The 21479-nt window shown below is 37.0% G+C and overlaps 1 protein-coding gene across 1 annotated transcript in view; it reads left to right on the top strand.

The window, feature by feature from the left end:
- NME8 (NME/NM23 family member 8) overlaps window positions 1-21479 on the top strand; it is a gene marked incomplete at its 3' end in the record, with an annotated part of 66387 nt that overhangs the window by 8683 nt on the left and 36225 nt on the right. Inside the window, exon 6 of the mRNA XM_081146827.1 lies at window positions 7242-7358. Within this exon, the coding sequence (XP_081002953.1) occupies window positions 7242-7358 (117 nt within the window). The remainder of the gene's footprint in view (window positions 1-7241; window positions 7359-21479) is intronic.

Raw genomic sequence — 21479 nt, 5'->3', positions numbered from 1 at the left:
TTTGCTAATATTTTGTTGAGGATTTTAGCATCTATGTTCATCAGGGATATTGGCCTATAATTTTCTTTCTTTGCAGTGTCTTTAGCTGGTTTTGGGATTAAGATAATGCTGATCTCATAAAAAAAGTTTGGGAGTTTTCCCTCCTCTTGAATTTTATGGAATATTTTGAATAGAATAGATGTTAATTCTTCTTTGAATGTTTGGTAAAACTGGCCTGTCAATCCATCTGGTCCAGGACTTTTGTTTGCTGGGAGTTTTTTGATTACTGCTTCAATTTCATTAGTTTTATCAGCCTATTTAGTTTTCTGCCTCTTGTTGATTCAGCTTTGGAAGGTTGTATGTTTCTAGGCATTGTTCATTTCACTCATGTTGTCCAGTTTGTTGGCATATAATTGCTCATAGTATTTTCTTATAATCCTTTGTATTTCTGTTGGGTCGGTTGTTATATCGCCTCTTTAGTTTCTGATTTTATTTATTTGTGTCCTCTCTCTTTGTTTCTTAGTGAGTCTGGCTAAAGGTGCATCAATCTTATTTACCTTTTCAAAGAACCAGCTCTTGGTTTCATTGATTTTTTTGTACTGTTTATTTAGTCCCTATGTCATTAATTGCTGTTCTGATCTTTATTAATTCCTTCCTTCTACTTCCTTGGGGCTTTTCTTGCTGTTCTCGTTCTAGTTCTTTTAGTTATTGTGTTAGATGGTTCATTAGAGCTTTTTCTTGTTTCTTGATATAGGCCTGTAAAGCTATGACCTTCCCTCTTAGGACTGCTTTAGCTGTGTTCCATAGATTTTGGGTTGTTGTCTGTTCATTTTCCTTTTTTTATCCATGAAGTGTTTGATTTCTTCCTTGATCTCATTGGTAACCTATTCATTGTTTAATAGCATGATATTTAGCTTCCATGTGTTTGAATATTTTCGAGTTTTTTTTTATAGTGGTTGATTTCTAGTTCCATGGCCTTGTGATGTGAGAAGATGCTTGATATGATTTCCATCTTCTTGAATTTGTAGAGGCTTGCCCTGTGCCCTAACATATGGTCTATTTAAAAAAAAAAAAATCTTTATTGATTTCAGAGAGAGGAAGAGAGAGGGAGAACGAGATAGAAACATCAATGATGAGAGAGTCATTGATTTACTGTCTCCTGCATGCCCCCAACTGGGGATCGAGCTTGCAACCTGGACATGTGCCCTGACTGGGAATCGAACCAGCGACCTCCTGGATCCTAGGTCGATGCTTAACTGCTGAGCCATACCCAGCTGGGCCATGTGGTCTATTTTTGAGAATGTTTCATGTGCACTTGAGAAGAATGTGTATTCTTTTGCTTTGGGATAAAATGTTCTTTATATGTCATTTAAATCCATTAGGTCTGGTGAGTCATTTAAGATCTCTGTTTCCTTGCTGATTTTTTGTCTTGATGATCTGTCCAATGCTGACAGTGGGGTGTTAAAGTCCCCCACTATAATTGTGTGGCTGTCAATGTCCCCCTTAAAGTCCACCAAGGCATTTTTTATATATTTAGGTGCTCCTATATTGGGTGTGTAAATGTTTATAAGGGTTATTTCCTCCTGTTGGATTGATCCCTTTAGTACTATGTAGTGACCATCTTTGTCTCTTGTTATGGTCTTTATTTTGAAGCCTATTTTGTCATAAATAAGTATTGCTACTTCAGCTTTTTTTGCCTTTCCATTTGCATGGAATATTTTATTCCATCCCTTCACTTTTAGCCTGTGTGAATCTTTTGCTCTCAGGTGGGTCTCTTGTAGATAGCATATATTTGGGTCCTGTTTTCTTATCCATTCAGCTACCTTTTGTCTTTTCATTGGACCATTTATTTCATTTACATTTAAGGTTACTATTGATATCAACTTATTTATTTCATTTACATTTAAGGTTACTATTGATATCAACTTATTTATTTCATTTACATTTAAGGTTACTATTGATATCAACTTATTTATTTCATTTACATTTAAGGTTACTATTGATATCAACTTATTTAATGTCATTTTCCCCTTTATGCTGTTGTACCTTTCTCTCACTATTCCTTCTTTTTCTTAAAGCAGTCCTTTTAGCATTTCTTGCAATGCTGGTTTGGTGGTACTGAACTCCTGTAGCTTTTTTTTTTTTTGTCTGTCTGGGAAGCTCTTTATTTCACCTTCAATTTTAAATGATAGCCTTGCTGGATAAAGCAATCTTGATTGCATGTTCTTGCTTTTCATTACTTTGAGAATTTCATTCCACTCACTTCTGACCTGAAGAGTTTCTTTTGAAAGATCTGATGTCAGCTTTATGGGGGTTCCCTTGTAGGTCACTGCTTGTCTGTCTCTTGCAGCCCTTAATATTCTATCTCTGTCCTTGACATTTGCCATTTTAATTATGATGTATCTTGGAGTGGGTCTCTTTGGGTCCCTCTTGTTTGGAATCCTCTATGCTTCCTGAACTTGTGTGGCTTTCTTCCTTACCAGCATAGGGAGGTTTTCTGTTATTATTTCTTCCACCAAGTTCTCTATCCCTTGCTCTCTTTCCTTTCCCTCTGCCACTCCTATAATGCAAATGTTGTTTCACCTCATGTTGTCCCAAAGCTCCCTTAAACTGTCCTCATGCTTTTTAAGTGTTTTTTTCTTTTTGCTGCTCTGATTAAGTGATTTTTTTCTGCCTTGTCTTCTAAGTCACTTATTCTATCCTCTGCTTCATTGAGCCTGCTTTTAATTCCTTCCAGTGTATTCTTGATATCAGATACAGCAATCTTTATTTCTGTAGGATTTTTGTTTATGTTATGTATCTCTTTTCTCATGTTTTCATGAAGATCCTTGATCTCACCATCTAGTGACTTTTCTCATTAATTTCCTTGAGCATCTTTATAATCATTACTCTGAACTCTGTTTCTGATAATTTGCTTAACTCCATCTCATCAAAGTCTTTTTCTGGTGATCTTTTCTTTAATTTGGGGGTTGTTTTTTTGTCTACCCATTTTGGTGGCTCTTAGTGTTTGTACCTATATGTTAAATATATTTGTTGTCTCCTAGTCTTATGGGAATTTTGTATTATGAGACCAGTGGAACCCAGAGGTGTGTTTTCCTTATACTTCTGAGCTCTTTGCTCTAGGCGTGTCCCTTTTGTGGGTTCTTTGGGCTCTCCTGCTGTGGTTGGGTCTAGATTGTTGTTGACCAGTCCTTGCGAGGACTCTCCTCTCAGGTTGGCTGTGTGTCTCAGCCCCAACCTTGTTGTGCAAGCTGTTGTACGGGTGCTGTCAAGGCAGGACAATACACAACTAAACTTCCAGGGAACAAGAGGTATCTTACAAAATATCTTTACAATCACAATGAAAACAACCCAAGTGAAAATAGAATTGTGAGAGTGAAGAGAGAGCACAAATTCTAGAGTAAAAAAAAAAAAAGTAAAAATAAGAGAAAGAAAAGTAAAGCTTAGAGAGAGAAAAGTATATTGTTGTTAATAGTGATGAAAATTTAAAAAATAGTAGTAATAAAGTAAACTAAAATGTAAAAACTAAAGAAGCTACTGCGAGGTAAAGAGGCAGAGAAAAGATTCTGAAAGAAGGGCCAGCAAAAAATTAAGGGACAGAATAGGAATAAGGTAATAGTTGAAAATGAGAAAATAAAAATACAATAAAGAGAATAAGGGAAACTAACAATTAAACAAAAACACAGGAAGACAGAAGGGAGGAGAAAGAAAGAAAGAAAGAAAGAAAGAAAGAAAGAAAGAAAGAAAGAAAGAAAGAAAGAAGAAAGAAAAAGAAAGAAGAAAGAAAAAGAAAGAAGAAAGAAAGAGAAAGAAAGAGAAAGAAAGAAGAAAGAAAGAAAGAAAGAAAGAAAGAAAGAAAGAAAGAAAGAAAGAAAGAAAGAAAGAAAAAAAAGAAAGAAAGAAAGAAAAAAGTTATGCAAATGAATTGAGAAGAGAGAGAGAGAGAGATAAAGCCTAGGCAGGGAGGGAGTCCAGTAAGAGGTTTGGGAGAAACTATAGAGAAAAGCAGTAAACTTTGGTACTTGCCTTTCTCTGACTGGCTTATTTCCCTAAGCATAATACTCCCTAGTTCCCTCCATGCTGCCAAAAGAATCAGTGACCCTTCTTTTTACAGCTGCATAGTATTCCATGGTATAAATGTACCACAGTTTTTTTATCCATTCATCTACTAATGTGCTCTTGAGAAGAATGCATATTCTGCAGCTTTGGGGTGGAATGTTCAGTAAATATAAATTAAATCCATCTGATCTAGTGTGTCATTTAGGGTCACTCCTTGTTGATTTTTTGTTTGGAAGACCTATCCAGTGAAATCAGTGGAGTGATAAAATGCTCTACTATGACTGTCTTGCTGTCCATCTCTCCCTTAAAGTCCTCTAGAAGTTTTTTTTTGTGTGTTTTTTTTTTTAATAAATTTAGGTGCTTCTTTTTTGGGTGCATATATGTTTATCAGGGTTATATGCTCTTGTTGGATCGATCCCTTTAGTATGATGTAGTGACTTTTTTGTCTTTCATTATGGTCTTCATTTTGAAGTCTATTCTGATATGAGTATTGCCACTCCAGCTTTTTTTTTCATTTCCATTTGTATGAAATTCTTTTTCCCATTCCTACACTCTCATCCTGTATGAGTCTTTTGCTTTGAGATGGGTCTCTTGTAGACAGCATATATTTGGGTCATTTTTCTTATCCATTCAGCTACCCTATGTGTTTTTATTGGAGCATTTAATCCATTTACATTTAAGGTTATTATTGATAGATACTTATTTATTGCTATTTTAATTCTTTATGCCTATGTTTCTCTTTCTATTGCTACTTCTAATTACAGCAGTTCCTTTAACATTTCCTGCAATGATGGTTTGATGATGATGTACTGCTTTAGCCTTTTTTTGTCTGGGAAGCTATTTCACCATCTATCTTGAATGATAGTCTTGCTGGATAGAGTAGTCTTGATTTCAGATCCTTGTTTTGCATACCTTGAATACTTCATGCCATTCCCTTCTGGCCTGTAGAGTTTCTGATGAGAAGTCAGCTGACAGCCTTATGGGAGCTTCTTTGTAGATAATAGATTGCTTTTCTCTAGCTGCCTTTAATATCCTCTCTTTGTCTTGAATTCTTGGCATTTTAATTATGATGTGTCTGGGCATGAGCCTCTTTGGATTCTTCCTGCTTGGGACTCTCTGTGCCTCCTGAACTTGTGTGACTTTTTCCTTGACCAGGTTAGGGAAGTTTTCTGCCATTATTTTATCAAATAGGTTCCCTAATCCTTGTTTACTTTTGACCTTCTCTGGCACTCCTATGATGTGCATATTGTTACATCTCATGTTTTCCCGCAGCTCCCTTAGACTGCCTCCTGTTTTTTAATCATTTTTTCTTTTTGGTTCTCCGATTGAGTAATTTTTTTCTACCCTGTCTTCTAATTTGCTGATCCAATCCTCAGCTTCACCTAATCTGCTGTTTATTCCTTCCAATGTATTCTTTATTTCTGCTATGTCATTCTTCATTTTCATCATAGTTTCTATATCTTTTTCATGCTCTTGAGCATCCTTACAATCAGTATTCTGAACTCTGTATCTGATAGAGTGCTTATCTCCATTTCATTTAGCTTTTTCTGGACTTCAATTGTTCTTTCATTTTGGGCTTGTTTTTTTGGTCTCCCCATTTTGGCTTCTTGTTTGGGTTTATTTCTCTGTATTAGGTAGATCTGCTAGGACTCTTAGTCTTTTTGTTGGGTCTCTGTCTGGTGCAGGTCAATGTTAGATGCAGTTTGTGAGTGGCCCTGAGTGCCCTGTTTGGAGCTATCAACAACCCTTGGCTTGAGATCTCCTCTGCTAGACCTGAGTGAGGTTGGACAGCACCAAGATGCACACCAAATCCAGAAGCAGATCAGGCAAAGGGTCAAAGCACTCAGAAGTCTGCCTCTGCTTGCAGCCTGGTTATTTTGATTCTCTTAATGAGCCTCAGGCTGTATAACTCCATAGGGCAGGGTAGCTGGTTGTTAGCAGTCTCTTAAGTAGCCTCAGGCTATAGAAACTCCTCTGGATAGGGAGAGAGGTTCTAGCAGAGCAGGGCAATTGCTTCCCCCTCCAGGCAAAAGCAGCAAATATGTCTGCCTAAAAAAGATGTCCTCTGCAGTATGGGGGAATGACTCAGTACAGTAATCCAGAGGGGTGCCCTCTGATCTCAATCTCCAGAGCCCACAACCCTAGGTTCTCCTCACACAGCTCCAGTCCACTCTGCCCTCCCTCTGCTGGAGCCCAAGGTGAGTGGCTAGACATGTAACTGTGCATTGGCTCTTTAAGAGGGTGCCTGCATTTCTATCCATCTCTCCCTGGCGGACAGAAACCTGGCTGCTTTACACAGCCAGATGTCATGTGGGTAACTTTCTCAGTTCTGGTGCTCTTGGCTGGGAAGCCCGGCCTGGGGTTTAGGCCCCAGAGGCTTCAGTGGGAACCCCCCACAGCTGAGGTATCCCTCCAGAACTTCAGCTGTTGCCTGTGGGAGCACAGCCAGCTCTTGTGCCTCCGCATTTCCTACCAGTTTCTATGGGGTCCCTAATTTTCCTTTTTGGTTATAAAGGTTCTCCCCAGCTCGTCTTCAGTTGTAGTTGATTATTCAGGATGTTTTTTTTATATTTTAGTTGTAATTCCAGTTTTGCCATGACAGAGTATCAGTGTTTCTTCCACTCAGTCTGCCACCATCTTTAATCCTAGGATCCAATTCTTATAGATGCACCAGTTTTTTGTTCCTCTCTTGATGATACCTGTCATGGTTGTTATTTCACATGTATTTATGTTATTTTTCATTGTTGTTGCTGTCTGTCTGTTTGGTTTTTGGTAATTTAACTAGGTCAGGTATTAGGTATTAATAGGTTAGGTAATAATAGACCAGACTATTGTGTCATACTATAATGCCTGGTACAGTGCTAGTAAAAAGGTATTTAATAATTATGTGCTGAAATACAGGAAAAGGCTACATAATATCAAATATAATCAAAGGGTAATATTGGTAGGCCTACATAGAACCGTTGAAATGCAATGCAAGGATGGCCTATCTTTGGTTGTAGGGGGAAGGAAAAACTGGAGATAGAACTCAAAGAACTGGGTTTACCAAATCAAGACATACTTCTGATACCTTATATTAAAATGGCTAATACAGTTGCTAAGAGAGGGTTGGTGGAGGTGTAGGTTACTTAGTTTAGTTGCAGTGTTAATTTTTACCTACCTTGAAAATGAAAATTTTCTTTATGCTTTCTTTTTCTTTATAGAATGGCAAAATTGTTGCAAAGATTGAGGGTGCAAATGCACCTCTTGTTAGTAAAAAAATTATTAGTTTGATCAATGAGGAGAAGAAAATTGCAGCAGGTGAAATGGTTCGCCCTCAGGTAATACTTTGTACTACTGACTACTTTGTTTTTTTTAAAAATGCATTAAATGTTTTTTGTTGTTTTTCTAAAGCATTTTTCCTAATTTTATAGCTGTCTAGGTGTCTAAATGTTGCAAACTTTCTGGGAAGTATTTTGGAAATATGAATCAAAGGACTTAAAAAAACCATGTATCCTTTGAGCAATTACACTCCCAATAATTTTTCCTAAAAAGATAATGAGACAAATATATTTAAAAAGTGTTTATTGCAGTGTTGTCTGTTATTAAAAATTTGGAATTAGGCACTGGAGAAGATTGCAGTGGAGCAGGTGGATCTTGTGCACCCCTTCTCCCAGAACCAAACTGGAAATAAAATTAAATTGGGGAACACCTACTCTGAATTATCAACTGAAAACTACCTGAAGAGGAGATTTTTAAACAATGAAGGGCAAAAACTACATGGAGACTGGTAGGAAGGGCGGGGTTGAGAGAGGGGCTGGCCCTGCTACCAAGGGCAGCAGGCCTATGGTGGGGAGGAATACCTGGGTTGCAGCCAGGTGGGGGTGGGGTGGGGAAGGTTCTCCTGAGAGGACTGAGGCCTGGCCACAAACTCAGCACCCCTAGGTAGCATCCAGTGGTGAAAGGTGGCAGGGCTTCTATCTGCCATGGAGAGATGGAGCCTGCTGAGAACAAATTCACCTTTTTATGTTTTTTAAGGGCCAGTCACAGAATTTTTGTTCACAGCCATTCACCCTGGGCTTCAGCAGATGGAAGGAGGTGTGGACTGGAGTAACTGGAGGAGAGTCTGGGGTGGGAGGCATTAGGGAGAGATGTGGGAGAGCAGATGCTGAGATCCATGTTCTTGGTCATCCCCAATGATACCACAGCAGCCAGTCTTCTTGAGAGGCACACACCCCTCCCAATAGCAGCAGCCTGGAAAGAGGCAATTACCTGAGTTAAGGCTTGCTCCACTCTCTGGAATCTTGCTTGCTCCATCCTACATCTGGGCCCTTGCTGAGGAAGCAGCAGCAGAGACCCAGCCTGTGGGTCTGGGCAGACTTAGGGGGCATCAGTGACTGGCTTTAGGGTGGGGTCCACACTTTCCTGGGAACCTGGCTGGTCCTTCCCACTCATGGGAGAGCTGATAAAAACTCCCAGCTTCCAGCAGACCCAACTGGCCTGCCTATGAGGTGGTCTGCCCTGTCAGGGAAATATTTCAGGACAGACTCAGATGTGTGGCTCTGGGACATCTATCTTCCCTGAAGTTTTGAAGATATCTTTCACAGGAGATTCAGAGGTCCCATCATCAGGATTCCACTTGAAGTCCTATCAGAAACAACCTTTTCAGTGACTAAGTCTGACAGCCTGCCTGCAGATGGAGGTGGGCAGAAGCAGCTCCCAAGGTGCCTTGGGACACTTGTTGACTTACTCCTGAGCCCTATGATGCTAAAAGCTAGCTGTGGAGTTCAGTTTGGCCCCTCTGGTGCACAGCCAAACCCACCAGAGGAAGTCACAAACTGTGGATTTCTTGAAGCTTCCATCAGATTACTGAGAGCAAATTGGCTAGCACTGAAGTACTACTCAGGTAGCCTGGAACTGACACACAAAACAACCTCAAATAACGTAAGAGCAAGATCCAAAGGGAGAACCCAGCAAGCACTAAACTCTGCTGAGACAAAATCCACTTTGCTCTTTTTCATTATTTTCTTTATTTTTTCTTTTTATTGCTTTATTATTTTTTTCTCTTATATCATATTTCTTATTTTTCTCTTTTATTTTCTTATCCTATTTTCTCTTTCTCTTTTCTTAATTTTTTCTCTTTCTTTTCTCTTTTTTACTGTTTTTTCCTATTATTTATTTTTTTCTCTCCCTTCCTTCCTTTCATATTCTTTTCTCTCTCCCCTTTTTTCTTCTTATATTATTTTTTTCTCTTTTATTATTTTTGTTCTTTTTTCTATTTCCTAAATCTTTTTTCTTTTTTGTGGTTGTTTTTGTTGTAGGTGTTGGGTTCTTTAGTATGTTTCTGTTCTGTTTTGTTTTGTTCTGTTGTGTCAGCACCTGTACAACAGCTCCCATGACATGATTGAGATTGAGCTTCACAGGCAGACAACCTGAGGGGATATTCCACCCATGAATGGGACAAAAACAATCAAGGCCAAATTATAATAAGAGGGTCTGAATAACTCACACAAAGGACATTCCTAGAGCATCCAGCTAAGGAGATCAAGGAGACTGCACAATTGGGTCTCACAAGAAACTTAATACATAAGGACATTCCATAAAGACTGGGAGTCATAGCAGTTCTATCTAATACACAGGAACAAAACAAAGAGACAACTAAAATGGAGAAACAAAAAACCACCCTCAAATGAAAGAAAAAGAGGAATTTCCAGAAAAAGAGCTAAATGAAATGGAGGCAAATAATTTATCAGAGAGAGAGTTTGAAGTAATGGTTTTAAGGTTGCTCAAAGAAATTAGTGAGAACTGCAAGAAACTCAGTGGGAAATACAGCAGCATGAAAAAGAAATCGAAAGCATCAATAAGAGCCAGTAAAAATGAAGATACCATATCTGATATCAAGAATACAAGGGAAGGAATTTAAAGTAAGCTGGATGAAAAAGAGGATTGAATCAGCGAGTTGGAAGGCAAGATAGAAAAAAACCCAATCAGAGGAACTAAGAGAGAAAGGATTTTAAAAAATGAGTATAGTTTAAGGAAACTTTGGTACAATATGAAACATAATACTATCCACATCATATGTGTGACAGGAGAAGAAAGTGAGCAAGGGATAGAAAACCTGTTTGAAGAAATGATGACAGAAAATTTTTCTAACCTGGTGAAGGAAAAGGTCACACAAGTTCAGAATGCACAGAGTCCCAGTCAAGATGAACTCAAAGAGACCAACACCAAGATACATCATAATTAAAATGGCAAAGATTAAAGACAAAGAGGGAATCTTAAAGACAGAAGGAGAAAAGCAATTTGTTAGCTACAAAGGAGCTCCCATCAGACTGTCAGCTGATTTCTCAGAAACTCTACAGGCCAGAAGAGAATGGCATGAAGTATTCAAGGTAATGAAAAGCAAGGACCTGAAACCAAAACTAACTTTATCCAACAAGGCTATCTTTTAAAATTGAAGGGGAAATAAAGAGCTTTCCAGAAAAAAAAAAAAAAGGCTAAAGGAGTTCTTTACCAACAAACCAGAATTGTAAGAAATGTTAAAGGGACTGCTTTAAGAGGAAGACATACCCAGAACAAGGAACATAGGTTTAAAGAAAAAAATGGCAATAAATAAGTACCTGTCAATAATAATCTTAAGTGTAAATGGAATTAATGCCCCAATCAAAACACTGAGGGTGCCTGAATAGATACAAAAACATGACCCATATATATGCTATCTACAAGAGACTCACCTCAGAACAAAAGAAATAGAACAGAAATGGAAGTTGAAGAGATGGAAGAAAATATTTCATTGAAATGGAAAAGGAAAAGCTGAGGTAACAGTACTCATATCTGACAAAATAGACTTCAAAGCAAAGGCCACAAAAAGGAACAAAGAGGTGACTACATAATACTAATGGGATCAATCCAACAAGAATTCATAACCCTTGTAAACATTTATGCACCCAATACAGGAACACTAAATATATAAAAAAGCTCATGGTGGCCCTGACAAGTTTGGCTTAGTGGTTAGTGGTCAGGCTGAGGGTTGAATGGTCCTGGGTTTGATTCCGGCTAAGGGCATGTACCTTGGTTGCAGGCTTGATCCCTGGCCCCTGTGGGTGCAAATGCATGATGCAGCCAGTCGATGTGTGTCTCTGTCCCTTCAGTTCTCTCTGAAAAGCAATGGAAAAACTAGCCTTAGGTGAGGATTGAAAAACAACAAAAAACTCTTGGTGGACTTTAAGGTGAGATCAGCAGAAATACAATCATAGTAGAGGACTTTTACACTCCACTATCATCACTGGATAGATATTTCAGAGAAAAAATCAACAAGGAAAAAGTGATCTTAAATGACACACTAGATCAGATGGATTTAACTGGTATTTACAGAATATTTCTTCCCAAAGCAGCAGAACATACATTCTTCTCAAGTGCACATGGAACATTCCCAAACATAGACCACATGTCAAGACACAAAATTAGTCTTAACAAATTTAAGATTCAAATAATATCAACCATGTTTTTGGATCTCAATGGCATGAAACTAGAAATCAACTACAATAAAAACCTCTAAAACACTCAAACGGTGTTTATGGAGGCTAAAGAGCCATTATTAAACAATGAATGGATTACCAAGGAGATCAAGGAAGAACTATAAAAATTCCTGGAAATAAATGAAAATGAACACAAAACATCCCCAAATCTATGGGACACTATGAAAGCAGTCCTGAGAGGGAAGTTCATAGCATTGCAGGCCTACCCCAAGAAGCAAGAAAAAATCTTAAATGAACAATCTAACCCTACAGCTAAAAGAACTAGAAAAACAACAACAATAAAAGTTCAGAATAAACAGAAGGAAGGAAATAATAAAGATCAGAGTGGAAGTAAATGACATAGAGACTAAAAAAATATATACAAAAGATCAATGAAACAAAGAGTTGGTTCTTTGAAAAGATAAACAAGATTAATGGACCTTTAGCCAGACTCAACAAGAATAAAACACAGAGGACCTATAAAAGTAAAATCAGAAATGAAAGAGGTGAAATAACAACTGATAACACAGAATTAAGAAGGGTTGTTAGAAAATACTATGAGCAACTATGTGCCAACAAACTGGACAAACTGTGCGAAACAGACAAATTCCAAGAAACAATATTTCAAAACTCAGGATGATTCAGAAAATCAAAATATATCAATAACACCTAATGAAATTGGATCAGTAATAAAAAAAATTCCCAGGGGATATAACTTGAGGACCAAATGGATTCACAGGCAAATTTTACCAAACATTCAAAGAACTAACACCTATCCTCCTTAAACTATTCCAAAAATTCAAGAGGAGAGAATGCAAATTCTTTTTTTATTTTAAGTTTACCTTTATTGTCCAAAGTACTACAGATATCTCCCCTTTTTCTCCCATTGATCCCTTCCGTCGTGCATCCACCACTCCCTCTCAGGCCTTCACCACACTATTGTCTGTGTCCATGGGTTATGCATATATGCATATAAGTTCTTTGATTAGTCTCTCCCTACCCACTCCCCCACCCCTGGTTTTCCACTGAGATTCATCAGTCTGTTGCATGCTTCTATATCTCTGGATCAATTTTGCCACTCAGTCTGTTTTGTTTATTAGATTCCATATATGAGTGAGGTCATGTAAAGCTGAATCAGGAAGAATCAGAAAACCTGAATAGACTAATAATAATAGGCTGTTTTGCATTACCTTGAATATTTCAAAGCAGTAATAAGAAAATTCCCAGTAAACAAAACCCCTGGTCCAGACTGCTTCACAGGGGAGCTTTCTAATTCTTTAAGTTATAAGGTTAGATAGTTTACAAAAACTTTTTTTGCTTTTTGAGGTAGGCCTGTAGTGCTATGAACTTCTCTCTTAGGACTGCTTTCACTGTCTTGATTTCTTTCTTGATCTTATTGGTAACCCATTCATTGCTTAATAACATGCTATTTAGCCTCCATGTGTTTGAATGTTTTTAAATGTTTTCACTCTAGTTGATTTCTAATTTCATGCCATTGTGATCTGAGATGCTTTATCTGATTTTGATCTTCTTGAACTTGTAGAGACTGGTTTTTCATCCTAACATGTGGTATATCTATGAGCATGACCCATGTGCACTTGAGAGAAATCTATATTCTGAAGCTTTGGTGTGAAATGTTCTATAAATATCAATTAAATCCATCTAATCTAATGTGCCATTTAGAGTCACTGTTTCTGTGTTGACTTTTTGTCTGGAAGATCTATCCGGTGAAGTCAGTGGGATGTTAAAGTCAATGACTATGACTGTATTGCTGTTGATTTCTCTCTTAAAGTCCTTAGGGTTATTGATAGGTTGTTACTTACTGTCATTTTGATTCTTTATGCCTGTGTTTCTCTCTCTCTCTCTCTCTTTCTTCTTCTTCTTATTATAACAGTCCCATTAACATTTTCTGTAATGCTGGTTTGGTGGTGATACACTACTTTAGCCTATTTTTCTTTTCTTTTCTGGGAAGCTCTTTATTTCACCATCTATTTTGAATGACAGCCTTGCTGGAGAGAGTATTCTAGGTTTCAGATCTTTGTTTTGCATTACCTTGAATACTTCATGCCATTCTGTTCTGGCCTGTAGAGTTTCTGATGAGAATTTAGCTGACAGTCTTATGGGAGCTTCTTTGTAGATAACAGATTGCCTTTCTCTTGCTTCCTTTAATATCCTCTCTTTGTCATGAAATTTTGGCATTTTAATTATGATGTGTCTGGGTGTGAACCTCTTTGGATTCTTCCTGCTTGGGACTCTCTGTGCCTCCTGAACTTGTGTGACTTTTTCCTTGACCAGGTTAAGGAAGTTTTCTGTCATTATTTCTTCAAACATGTTCTCTAACCCTTGCTTACTTTTGACCTCCTCTGGCACTCCTATGATGTGAGTATAGTTACATTTCATGTTGTCCCACAGTCACTTAGACTATCCTCCTGTTTTTTAATCATTTTTTCTTTTTGGATTTCTGATTGAGTGATTTTTTTTACCCTGTTTTTAAGTTCACTAATCTGACCCTCAGCTTCCCTTAATCTGTTGTTTATTCCTTCCAATATATTCTTTATTTCTGCTATGTTATTCTTCATTTCTGACTGGTCAGTTTTCATAATTTCCATATCTTTTTTTATGCCTTTAAGCATCCTCACAATCAGTATTCTGAACTCTATATATGATAGATTGCTTACCTCCATTTCATTTAGCTCTTTTTCTGGAGACTTCTCTTATTCTTTTATTTGGGGTTTGTTTTTTTGTCTCCCCATTTTGTCTGCCTGTTTGGATGTGTTTCTATGAATTAGTTGTATTTTCTAGGACTCCCAGTCTTTTGGATGGTCTCTGGTGTAGGCTAATGTCAGATGCTATTTGTGACTGACCTTGAGTACACTGTTTGAAGTTTTCTGCACTCCACAGCTTGTGGTTTCCTCTACTGTGGCTGCGTGCATTTGTTCAGGACCAAAATGCACACCAAAGTGTGCTTTTTCAAGGCCCGTGTCCAGAAGCAGATCAGGCAAAGGGTCAAAGCACTCTGAAATCTGCCTCTGCTTGCAGAGAATCAACCTGATTCTCTTAATTAGCTTCAGTCTGTACAAAACACCACTGAGTAGGAAAAGAGGTTTTCCAACAGGGTGAGGCAATTGCCTCCCCCTCAGGCAAAAGCTGCTTGGAAGGTAAATGTATGGGGGAATGACTCAGCACAGGAATTCAGAAGAGTTCCCTCTGATCTCTATCCCCAGAGCCCACAATGCAAGGTTTTCCTCACACAGCTCCAGTCTACTCTTCCTTTCTTCTGCTGGAGCTCAAGGTGGATGTCTGCACATGAAATTTTGTGCATTAGCTCTTTAAGAGGATGCCTGCATTTCCATCTGTTTCTCCCTGGCAGACAGAAACCCAGCTGCTTTTCACAGCCAGATGTTATGTGGGAACCTTTCTCAGTTCTGGTGCTCTTGGCTGGGAAGCCCGTTCTTGAGTTTAAACCCCAGAGTCTTCAGTGGGAGCCCCCCACAGCTGAGATATCCCTTCAGACCTTCAGCTGCTGCCCATGGGAGCCCAGCCGGTCCTCTTGCTCCTGTACACTGCCTATCAGTCTCTATGTGGTTTCCACTTTTCTTCTTTGATCATGAGGGTGCTCTTTAGCTTGTATTCAGTTGCAGTTGATTATTCAGGATGGTTTTTGTATATGTCAGTTGTAATTCCAGTTTTGTCCCAAGAGAGTGTCAGTGTAGCTTCCCCTCAGTCTGCCACCATCTTTAATCTCCCACACTCTTTATGAAGCTAGCATTATCTTAATTCAAAAACCAGTTAAAGACACTGTGAGAAAACAAAATTATAGGCCAATATCCCTGATGAACATATATGCTAAAATCCTCAACAAAATATTAGCAAACTGGATCCAGCAATATATTAAGAAGATCATACACCATGACCAAGTGGAATTTATTCTGTGGATGTAAGGCTGGTACAATATCTGCAAATCAGTAAATGTGATACATCACGTAAACAAAATGAACAATAAAAAGCACAGATCATATCAATAGATGAAGAAAAAGCATATAATAAAATCCAGCACTCGTTTATGATAAAAAAATCTCAACAAGGTGGGAATAGAAGGATCATAGCTCAACATAATCAAGGCCATATATGACAAACCTACAGCAAACATTATATTCAAAGGGGAAAAACTAAAAGTGTTTCACTTAAGGTCAGGAACAAGACAGGTATGTCCACTTTCAGCACTCTTATTCAACATAGTGCTGGAAGTCCTAGCAATAGTGATTAGACAAAGAGAAGAAATAAAAGGCATCCAAATTTGGAAAGAGGAAGTAAAACTGTCATTATTCACAGATGACATGAAAATCCTAAAGATTCCACTAAACAACAACTCAATCTAAATAAATAAATTCAACAAAGTAGCAGGACTTCTGGGTACAAAATTAATACCTAGAAATTAGTGGCATTATTATACACCAATAATAAATTCTCACAGGGAGAAACTAAGAAAGCTCATTTACTATTGCAACAAAAAAATAAGATACCTAGGAATAAACTTAACCAAAGAGGTAAAAGACCTGTACTCAGAGAACTGTATGACACTGAAGGAAGAAAATGCAAACAAGTGGAAGAATATATCATATTCATAGATTAAAAGAATTATCGTTAAAATGTCCATTCTACCCAAAGCAATCTATAGATTGAATGCAATTCCTATTAAAATACCAATGGCCTATTTTACATATCTAAATCTTACAAAAATTTATATGGAACCAAAAATGACCCTGAATAGCCTCAACTATTCTTGAGAAAGAAGGATCTTGAGAAAGAAAAACAAAGTGGGAGGTATCACACTACCTGATATAAAACTGTACTACAAAGGCACTGTAATAAAAACAGCCTGGTACTGGCATATGGATCAATGGAATAGAACAGAGAGCCCAGAAATCAATCCATGCCTTTATGATCAATTAATATTTGACAAATGAGGCAAGAGCATACAATGGAGTAAAAACTATCTCTTCAAAAAATGATGTTTGGAAAATTGGACTGGTACATGCAAGAAAATGCAACTTAGACCACCAACATACATCATTCACAAGAATAAACTCAAAATGGATAAAAGACTTAAATGTAAGTCATGAAACCATAAAATCCTAGAAGAAAACATAGGTGGTTAAATCTCTGACATCTTTAGCTGCAATATTTCTGTTGATAAGTCTCTGAGGCAAAGGAGACAGAAAAATATAAACAAATGGGACTGCACCACACTAAAAAGCTTCTGCACAGCAAAAGAAACCATTAACAAAATGAAAAGGGAGCCCACTGTATTGGGAACATATTTATCCATGATTCATCTGATAAGGCATTAATTTCCAAAATGTATAAAGGACTTAATTCAACTCAACATCAGGAAGACAAATAATTGAATTAAAAAATGAGCAAAGAACCTGAACAGATACTTCTCCAAAGAAGTCATACAGATGGCCAATCAACATATGAAAAAATGCTTTAGGTTATTAATCAGAAGGATGTAAATTAAAACTACAATAGGTATTCCCTCACAGCTGTCAGAATGGCTACTATCAATAAATCAACAAGCAACAGTGCAGAGAAGGATGCGGAGAAAAGGAAACCCTAGTTTACTGTCGATGGGAATGCAGATTGATGCAGCCACTGGAAAACAGTATGGAGTTTCCTCAAAAAATTAAAAATGGATCTGCCATTTGACCAAGCAATCCCACTTATGGGTGTATATCCTAAGAATCCTGAAGCACCAATCAGAAAGAATATATACCCTCCTATGTTCACAGCAGTATTAAATACAATAGCTATGATCTGGAAGCACCCCAAGTGCCCATCAATAGATGAATGGATAAAAAACTGTGGTACATTTGCACAATGGGATACTATGCAGCTCTAAAAAAGGAAGGAATTCTTCCCCTTTGCAACAGCATGTGTGGACCTGGAGATTATTATGCTAAGCAAAATAAGCCAGTCAGAGAAAGACAAATATATGTTCTCACTATTATGTGGAATCTAATGAACAAAATAAACTGATGAACAAAATAATGCCAGAGACATGGATACATGGAACAGATTGAGAAATATCAGAGAGGAGGGGGCTGGGAGGCCTGAATAAAGGAATGTAAAGAGATTAGTTAAAGAACATATATGCATAGCTGATGGACACAGACAATAGTGTAGTGAGGACCAAGAGGGGAGGGCGCTGTTTGGAGCCAGGCATATACTGGGGAGAATGGGAGACATCTGCAATAGTATCAACAATAAAATTTTAATTATCAGACGAAAGGGAACTTTAGTTCCCAGCAAAATATAATTTAAATTGTAAATGTAATTTTTATATTTTTTAACATCAGTAACATATATTAAAAGATAACTTTAATAATAAACAATACATTTTCTTTATAAATGTTTTTACTTTTCATAAATAACTCAAAAAATAGATAAGATAGAGGCAAAAAAGTAAATGCCTGCAGAGCTGAATTTAAATGCCAAAAAAAGCTCCGGCCTGGAGACCCCACTACGGGAATTTAAATGTCATCTTTTAAAGGTTAAATTAGAAACAACATTTTGAATCAACACAAATGCTAGCAACAGTCAATACATAAAATATCTCTAATTTATTTCATAATTATTCAAATCCACAGTAGAATGTTATTTGGTGTGTTTTAGCTCTATATTATTGATGTGGAAAGAGGCCAAGATAGATGAATAAAAATAGTACACTTACATTGGATATTTAGTATGAGACCTTCTGTGTTGAAGTGTATTACTGTGTAAGAATAAATAAATATTTTAAGAAACAAATCATAAAGCATGTGGAGGTATGAACATAATAGCACAAGAAAGTAAGCCACACAAAAAAGTGATCAGAAATATAGGAAAATAAACAGGAGAAACTGGTGTTATTGTAATACACAAGCACAAACATACACACAACAAACAACAACAGCAAAATACAAGGGAAAGCATAAATTCAAGAAACAGAAAGTAGAGACTAGCCAGGAAATATTGAAAAATAGAATGATGAGACTGTATAGGCCCAAACTTTTGCAAGTACTTGCTATAGAAATTTCAGTTTAAATCAAGAAAGGATAAACAGTTCAATAAAGGGGCTTAGGAATACTGGGTTTACTATTTGCATAAAAAGTTGTATCATTTTCTCATACATACATACATATATAAACAACAGATGAATTAAAGAGCTGAAAACAAAGAAACTAAGTATAAATATTAAAAAAAATATTGGCAAGCTCTTATATTGTCATAGGTTGAGGAAGTCCATATTAATATAATACAGAACAGAGATATCAGAAAGGAAAAGTTGATAGATTTGATTATTTAAAACTGAAGTGTACTCTAAAATGTAAAAGGAAGGCAGTAAACTGGGAAAAATGCTTGCACTATGTGTTATTGTGCTAATATTGACAGTATCTACAAAGTACTTTGTTAAGAACATTAAGAAAAAAATGATCATTTTGATGGAAAAATGATAAATGACAAATATAAAGAATTTACATTTATTATAATAATTTTTCTTATCTAAGAACATTTTTCTTGACTTTTTCAGGGAATCATCTCCTCTGTCTCTCCCCATTTCCCCCGCTTCTTTTTAAAAATTACAATTACTAGGAATTATTGAGGACTTACTGTTTTGCTAAGCTTTACAAGCAGATCTCCTGATTTAATTCTTACAGAAATCTTTTCACCTCCAGTTTTGTTGAGATATAATTGAGATAGCATTGTGTTAGTTTAAGATGTACAACATGACTGATATATGTATATATTGCAAAATGATTATCACACCAAAGTTAGTTAACATCTGTCACCTCCCATGATTACATTTTTGTGTGTGTGATAAGGACTTTTAAGATCCCTCTTAACAATTTTCAAATATACAATATAGTATTAACTATAGTCACCATGCTGTATATTATACCCCAGAGCTTACTTATAACTGGAAGTTTGTACCTTTTAACCAACTTCACTGAATTTCCCAACTCCCAACCCTCCACCTCTGGCAATTATCATTCTGTTTTCTGTATCTATGACTTTAGTTTTTTTAGATTCTACATATAAGTAAGATCATATAGTACTTGTCTTTCTCTGTCTGATCTATTTCAGTTAGCATAATGCCCCCAAGATTTATCCATGTTGTCAAAAATGGTAAATTTTCCTTCTTTCTTTATAGATGAATAATATTTTATTGTACATATATACCTCGTTTTCTTTATCTATTCACCCGTTATGGACACTTAGCTTGTTTTCATATCCTGACCATTGTAAATACTCTTGAGCCTTGAAAACACGGGGGTTAGGAGAACCAGCCCTTGCACAGTCATAAAATCACTATATAACTTTTGACTCCTCTCAAACTCAATCCTTCCTCAGTGTATAAGTGGAATTGGTTTTAGGACACCTGCAGACACCTGCAGACACCAAAATCCACCAATGCTCAAGTCCCTCATATAAAATGGAATAAAATAATGCGTACCGTCAGCCCTCTACTTCAATGGATTCCCAACCATGGGTCAAAAGTACTGCTTTTGATTTGCATTTAGATGCAAAACCCAGGGATATGGGTGGCTGACTGTATGTTTATTGAAAAAAATCTGTCTATAAGTACCCACACAGTTCAAACCCATGTTGTTTAAAGGTCAACTGTAATGCTGCAATAAACATGGGAGTGCAGATAACTTTTCAAGATAGTGACTTAATAGGTAGTAATAGCAGTCTCTTAAGATCCTTTGTATTTCTGTGGTATCAGTTGTAATGTCTACCGTTTTATTGCTAATTTTATTTGAGTTCTCTCTTTTCTTTAGAGTCTAGCTAAATGGTTTGTGTTTTTTTTTTAAAAGCACTTAGTTTCATTGATTTTTTTCTATTGTATTTTTAGTTTCTATTTTATTTATTCCTGCTCTGATAACTTTGGTTTCATTTATTCTTCATTTTCTAGTTTCTTGAAGTGTAAAATTAGATTGTTTATTTGAGATTTTTTTTTAAATGTAAGCATTTATTGCTATAAACTTCCCTCTTAGAACTCTTTTGTTACATTCCTTAAGTTTTGATATGTTGTATTTCCATTTTTATTGGCTTCAAAGAGTTTTTAGATTTGTGTTTTGATTTTTTCTTTGACCCATTGGTTGTTCAATAGTATGTTGTTTGATCTTCATATATTTATGTATTTTCTAGTTAATTTTTAGTTTTATACCATTATGGTCAGAAATATGCTTGATATAATTTTCATCTACTTAAATCTACTAGGACTTGTTTTGTGGCCTAACATATTATCTATCCTAAAGGATGTACCATGTGTACTTGAGAAGAATGAGTATTCTGTTGCTTTTGGATGCAATCTTCTGTAAATGTCTCTTAAGTCAATCTGGTCTAACATGTAGTTTAAATTCAATGATTTAATTGATTTTCTGTCTGAATGGTTTATCCATTGCTGGTTCTTCTGAACAAACCAACACCAGCCCTGCTGGCTGCCAGAACCAGGCTATCAAGGGATGTGTCCTCTGGGAGGCAGCCACAAAAGCTGACATACCAGATGTGCACTCAATCTATTGTTTTTATTTTTATTGATTTCAGAGAGAGGAAGGGAGAGGGAGAGAGAATAGAAACATCAATGATGAGAGAGAGTCACTGATCAGCTGCCTCCTGTACATCCCCTACTGGGGATCAAGCCCCCAACCTGGGCATGTTCCATGACTGGGAATCCAATGGAGATCTCCAGGATCAAAGGCTGATGCTCAACCACTGAGCCACGCTGGCCGGGCACTCAATCTATCTTTATGTGAACATCAGAGTCCTGGGACAGAGAAGAGGGGGAGTGCAAAGATGGCACTTGCCACCTTCCCTGGCTTATGGAGAAAATTTCAGTTAGAGCTACATGTGTGTCAGACTAAGCCTGACTCTCAGGCTGCAGCCCCTCTTATAGAA

This window comes from Miniopterus schreibersii (genome assembly GCF_964146895.1).
Source record: "Miniopterus schreibersii genome assembly, chromosome: 9".
NCBI classification, from domain to species: Eukaryota; Metazoa; Chordata; class Mammalia; order Chiroptera; family Miniopteridae; genus Miniopterus; species Miniopterus schreibersii.
The sequence above is the reverse complement of the archived record's forward strand: the minus strand, read 5'-3'. Positions and strand labels throughout refer to the sequence as shown.